The following is a 6,932-nucleotide window of genomic DNA, read 5'->3' as shown; positions in this document are numbered from 1 at the left end:
ATAAATGAAAAAGTTTAAAACATATGATTGTCACTTACACCTTATTAAATACGCCTTGGTTCATAATAAAAATCCCTTTAGCTGTGAACATATCAACCAGTTTCCATTTCGATCGTCTATTTTTCATAAAATTCGAAACCTACGTATTCGATATAAAATATGAATTATTGAAATTCCTTAAACTGAAAAAATGTTCGCTTATGAGAAGTTCGGATAACTGAAATTATTTTCAGTTAACCGAGCTCCGCTTAAGTGAAAACTTCGAATAACTGAATCATCCAGATTTTTTTATGTTTCAGTAAAGCGGAGTCGACTGTAACCATTTTGTTTTGAGTCCGCTCTTTATCAGCTTTATGTTCGATCTCCCCTATTAATGGCAAATGGATCGTGTTTAGATTCGGCCTGTTCATTTGGGGGGTGGTATACTTTCCTTGATTTTGTTGATTACTTGTCTACTTGTCACAAGTAAAATTGGGGCTATTATATCTATTATATGGAAATCATCTAGAATTTATAAAAATCATCGATTTAAAAACAGCGTAAACTTAAATTAAAGAAGGTGCACGAACCTGATAAGTGCAATAAATTTAATTTAATATTGTTACGTTCTTGGGTTTTACTTAATTTTTTGTTTTATTTCCCATTTTTTGTTTTATTTCCCATTACAGTTCGTACCAAATAAAACGCGGGTTCTTTATGATTACGATTATTACAATGATTTTATTGACACAACTTTACTTTGCACGTTACTTGACTGTTTCAATTCGCGATCTGATTCACAACTGACTAACTGCCTTGCCATTTCCGCTATTTATATGAGCCTTGCCTGTCGCTACAGAAGTTTCTAGACGATCTGGTAACACCTAGATCACGAACAATCTACCAATGCAACACACATACAAACTTACATTGAGTGAACAATAACAACAACACATACAAACTTACATTGAGTAAACAATAACAACAACACATATACAGGCGAGGGGGTAACAAAGAAAGAGGAATTAAGCGATCATCAATGATGACGTTTAACAAGAATTGTACGACAATAACAAAATAGAAAATGGAAGAGGAAATGGAAGGATGTAGAAAAATCTATACAGTAGTTGTTGTTGTGAAGTTATTCGAATAAACTGCGTAGTAGAAATTTACGTTACAATTCAAATTCTTAAATTAACGGAATTCATCTAAATTAATCTTAAATCTAAAGTTATTTTCGTAACAATATGTATATTTAACTTTTGAGGTGAATAAATAAAATAAAAAATAAATGCATTTAGGTACGACCCTAATTTTTAAATATATGAATTAAAGCTATATTTACGGATGCAAAAACGTTTGTAATACTATTAAAGAGATTGGACGATATATATTTTGGCAGATACCAAGAGGTGGACCAATTCTGAACAAGTTTTTCGAGGTTTTTCAATCGTTTCTCAGATTTAACTAATAACGTAATAATGATTGTTCTTAATGTTTTCAGATCCATCTATACGTTGCTACAAAATAGAGACGTTAACATATGCAAAAACTCGAAAACTGAGCAGTTGGATCCTTATTGGTATACATACATTTTGGAGAAAGCCCTTTTGCGACGACGCTAACTTTTGAAGATTATGACGTTTGCATTATAAATGTGTAGGTCACCGCTGAAGCATTCTATATTCATACAAATTAGTGTTTCGTGTCAATATAACGGTACTGTTCAAGTCGTATTTTTGGCACTTTTAGTAAACGGAAGTCACTGTAATTAGCATTTGGAATAATAAATCTTTTTTTTGATGTATCTGATGTTTAAATTTTTCCTAATCCTTGGTCTAACCCCATCTTTAAGTTATATCTCGACTAGTCAAGTCGATCTACCTATATGTGCCCTCGGTTTGTACATTATAATTTGCGATCAAAATGTTATGTATCAATATCAAAATATTTTGTCTGTAGATTCGGTTCTGGTCAAAGCAACACCATAATGATAATGATAGGTTCGTTCGTTTACTCAATAATTTGTACGAATTTGTACAAATTATTACAAAATGTTGTTCGTTTACCCAAAAGTCCAGTAAAAGAGAGTGAATTGAGAGAGCAGATTTGACAGTTGTGTTACTGAGTATTTGCAAATTCTTACAAGGAAAATTTATTCAGTAAGAATTTTCTTGTACCATCAGCTGATATTTAATCAGCTGTTTTGTTATGTTTTGTAAACAAACAAAAAATTTTTCTCAAGAAAATTGATTGTTTTGTGAATTTTATTTTGATTTTGTATCATTGAATACCAAAATGGATGAAGAAAACGCAAGTATTTAAAAATAAGGTAATACAAGAGTAATTGGCGAACGATTTCTTAGGTTCCAAATCCAAACAAAAAAGTGTGCATCCCTAACATGTCTGTAAACATCAATCCAAAGTTATATATATTGGAAATCTAAAGTTATATTCGTAACAATATTTTAATGTTAATATTTAAATAATATATAGATTAATTTAATTTAAAAATATATAGATTGATTTTATGTAATGTAATCATGTTCCCCTACTGAACAAGTGGCAAAATTTTCCAATTGCACACTTAGTTTATTACTTATAATACTATTTAAATAAATCCTTTTAGTTAAATCCAGTACGATGTAAACGAGAACGTAAATTCTCTTATTTTATAGTCCATAGAACAATGTGTTATCATGTTATAGTGAATAGCAAAACGTAGCGTCATTCAATGAACTAGTTCGTTCCGGAACTACAAACAGCTGATCAACTGTTCAAATTGTGATCAGCTGTTGGTTGGTCCTGATTTGATTTCTCGTTTGCTTTGACCTCAGGTTTACAGGGTTGTAATTAGCAAACTCTGAATGTGAGCTGCCCTCATTCGTAAACAATCCAACTCCTTTTTAGTCTCCATCCCACCTCATTCGTAACTTTACGTCTTATTTTTTGACTACTTCTTTACCTGGCATTTTGTCTTATCCCATCCCATTCGTAAAGGTGGAACGTTTTTCAATATTTCTTTCTTTTCTGCAGAGACTTTTTGGACTGAACACAAAGGACGCAGTTTTCCACCAGAGTGACTCTCAATGACTCGATGTGCAACGTTAACAGTTATTGTTTTGTTTGTAAAATAAAATTGTTGTGAGTTATTAATAAAATACAATATATAAAATTTATGGATCTGAATCAGGTTCATTGCGATTTTGAAAATATTGATTCACAAAAGAACGACGAAGATTTCAAATTCTATTTATCTACTCAAACACAGTAACATATTCTTATCTGTTCTGTTTTTTAGCTGCACTTGCATTTCGTTACATGAAATGTAATCGAGTCACTCATTGTCGTTGTCGTCGGAATACACTGAAACCCACCCATAATCCAGAATGTCTAGCAACAGCAACTACGAACGAGATAAGATTTTCAAGTCATGGTCCGGAATTAGTGAGCTGGCTCTCATTAAGGAGGTAGCCACAAAAGGTGAACATATAGACTTGTGCATTTCATATTGGGCCAGGAAAAGAAAAATGCCCATCAACGATTACGAGTTGTTTTTCCATGACATCGTTCAGACTTATGTGGCACGCCTTCTAAATGAACGACTGGTGTGCAAAGCAGAAATAGTCCTTCGAAACGTGCATCGGGACGTGAAGTGTTTCTATTACCAATTTGCATGTGAATGCAATGATTCGGAATTGCGAGAAATGATTTTGGACCATTTGCGAAAAAAGAACCCCGACAACTTTGAGAGCGATATGCAGGACTTGCAATTTCATTGGAGCCTACTGGAAAAACTTAAGAAGTCCGATGTAATTATGACCGATGTAAAGAAACACATGAAGCGTATAAATTTGGAATCCCTAATGGCATTAGACAGTGCGACAAAGCAACATATTATGATATCGCTGTACTTTGAAACACGCAACGAAAATTTGTTGCAGTACATCAACAAGTTTGTCCTCTGGAATTTCTTGATAGAAACAGGTCAAACAGAGGAGATAATATCATGGTGCAAGTTGCAGATACAGCCACAAGAAACGATTTCGTTAAACTCAAATCTTTCCGTCTTGGAAGAGAAATATACACAATGGTCCATTGAGGCAGAAATGTACGAATATGCAGTTCGATCCCTTGCCAATAAAAAGGATGAAGTTCTTCGTAACTTATTTGCATCGGCGGGATATTTTTTTCCTGATGAGAGAAGCCATGTGGAAACTGTATTGCAACGTATATGTATCAGCCACAGCATTCACAAAAATCGTGATTGCATCAGATCATTGCCAATTGGTCAATATATCTATGAGCGCGGGTTCTACCACCTTCTATTGAATGAATTTGTTACAGTGCGACAACTTGAAGAAATGTTTGAAAGTATAAGCGATAATAGGGATATCCTTAGTCTTATAATTACATTAAAAACAAATAAGCTCGAAAATCTCGAGGGATTTAAAAAGGTTAGTATGACTTTAATTATAAACTTTATGACTTTAATGTAAAATCATTTTTTGAAAAACCAAATTATTGGAACTTCCACTGAAATCTACATAAAAATTCCAAATTGATGTCTACATTTTATCCTGTAAACTGTGTTTTACTACATCAAAAATAAAAATATGAAATTATATATTGGTATACATATATTGTGTGTACCCTACACAACTATACAATACACCCCGTTCCTTTTCTATTTATAATAATTTATACTCAAAGTACAGGTAGCAATTATCGATAGGTCGTTAGAAATTTGGAATGAATTTGCCTGTAACAAGGGATATTATTTTTAATGAATTTTCTTTCTTTCTTCTTAGATTGTTTCCTGTACCACAAAATATCTGGAACATATTGATTCAAACGAAAGCAATAAATGGACACTGGCGACACTTTTTGATTTTCTTACCAATCAACCGTCTTTGGCAAATTTACACTGTTCAATATCGTCGGGTATTTTGAAATCGTTGTCCTATCTCAAAGTGGTTTTGCATCATGAAAATAACAACACGGCCGTAAATCCGCAGAGTATACCCACGATCTATGACCTAATAAAAACATTCAAAGGTATCGATGTGCATCGTTTGTGCAAAGATGCTAATACGTTTAGCAAAAGTCGCAATAGCGATGTTGGGCCAGCGAATAGAAACAACCATCGTTTGAATTTTGTTCACTATATTAAACAATCGAGGAGCGCCTATGCCCTCTACCTCATGTTTGTAGAGCAACTTCAAAACTATGCACAGATAACTAAAACCCATTTGCTCACAACGTGCGAAAGTGTTTACGAGTTGGCGTTACAGACACCCATTGCCGATTCGGATGTCATTAGCCATTGCATTGCGTTTTGTGAAATGTTGGGCTTCGACACTCAGCAACTGAGATGTGTTCTGAGACTTCGTCGGTGTTTGCAGCATGCACACTATCCGAACGTATGTCCCGACAAGAAAGGCCTTGATTCAGTAATTTTTGAGGCTGAACGGTTGCTGTTGGATAAAATGTCCATTGAAGATGATACAAACATATTTCCCCTTATAGAATACAACACAATCATGGCATGCAAAGCCATCTGTCCGAATAGTACACCCAAAGAAAATGGATCTTTGATAATGCAAGGTTATGCAACTCGCAACGACTATTGGCACTTGTTGGTTTTATTACACTATTTTGAAATACCTTTGGAGCATATCAAATCGCTTGTGAAATATTTCAAGATTCCCTCAATGGCGGACCACTTGTTGAGGGCATTATCTTCATTTACCAATAACAGTTCTGAGGGCCACACCATGAAGCGACGTTCGAGTCTAACAAAACGTCAGCTGCAATCCAACAGGCATAAAAAGTCTACTGGTGATAGACGGGCGATTAACACATCTGTAGAGACAATGACATCTTCAATGGCATCCGGAAATGATCTTCCAAGTGCTGGGAGTGGTTCGATGTGCCAAAACAAAAATATATTTGCTGATTGTACCAATGGTAGCCCCGACATATTCGCTTTGATTTTGTTGAATTTGAACTCTTGCTATCCCTGTACTGAACCGGTCCTGGATGTGTCTACATTTCTACAAAACTTGCAAAGTAGCAACGCCGATGGCAAGGACTCTGCCTCAGCTATTGTCAACTTTCTAAGAACCGCAGTAGAACAACGATTGCCTATAATGGCTGTATTGGCCGCCTCTATAGTTTCTGGTGACACCAATGGGGCACACGTGGAATGGTGTTGGTTAGTGTGGTTGGCAGTCACAACAGATCAATGGAGCCATCTCCAACGGTTGGCCAATAGCGTACAGGAATTTCCCTGGAATCTCATGGACCATTTGGTTTCTCAAAATCAGATTACGGCAATTGTCCGAAGCTTTGAAATTTTTCTTCCGGATAATGGACTGATTCATCTATTTCGTTTCCTGCAACTATCGACCCAAAATGAATTCGGTGAAGTAAACGTCCATGAGCTGCGTTTGTATTGTTTGGCATGGAGTAATGAAGAAATTCGTTTGCCACTAAATTTCCGACCTCAACGTGAAAAGCTGATGAAACGCACAATACGTCTGCTATTGTTGCACACCCAGAGTAACTTTGAATCCGCTGTCGATCAGCTTAAATTTCTCAGCTGTGTATGCAAGTCGGGTCTGAGTGATATTACCGGACAACTGGACTTTTGTCTGTTAAAACAATTCTGTGATATTCTAATGACTGCCAATGGTTCGATGACTCAACGTTTTCCTTTGAATTTCATCCAGTTGCTACACGGCGAACAAGCTGATGCCAAGGAATATGAGCGAATTTTGAACTGTGTATTAGCGGCGAGAGAGTATGATATTGCCGTACGTCTAGCTTCGATACTGCACAAGCCCATCAGTGACATAATCTATAGTAAATGGGTGTCTTCCTTGGAGTCCCAGTTGGAAGTCCCGCCATCGGGTAAATTCGATAATTATATATTTCCATTTGAGCAATAC

General features: G+C 35.5%; 1 protein-coding gene across 1 annotated transcript; it reads left to right on the top strand.

Annotated features, from left to right (window-relative positions):
• Positions 1–3,368: 3,368 nt before the first annotated feature.
• LOC133324385 (uncharacterized) lies at positions 3,369–6,894 on the top strand (the record flags this gene model as incomplete). The annotated part of the gene is made up of 2 exons (XM_061533228.1): positions 3,369–4,436; positions 4,791–6,894. Coding segments are annotated over exons 1-2 (3,172 nt in total), but the record flags the coding sequence as incomplete, so codon positions are not given.
• Positions 6,895–6,932: the final 38 nt, after the last annotated feature.

The sequence above is a fragment of the Musca vetustissima genome, unplaced genomic scaffold (genome assembly GCF_032173495.1).
Source record: "Musca vetustissima isolate MV318-11 ecotype Yass unplaced genomic scaffold, APGP_CSIRO_Mvet_v1 utg143543, whole genome shotgun sequence".
Classification (NCBI taxonomy): Eukaryota; Metazoa; Arthropoda; class Insecta; order Diptera; family Muscidae; genus Musca; species Musca vetustissima.
The sequence above is the reverse complement of the archived record's forward strand: the minus strand, read 5'-3'. Positions and strand labels throughout refer to the sequence as shown.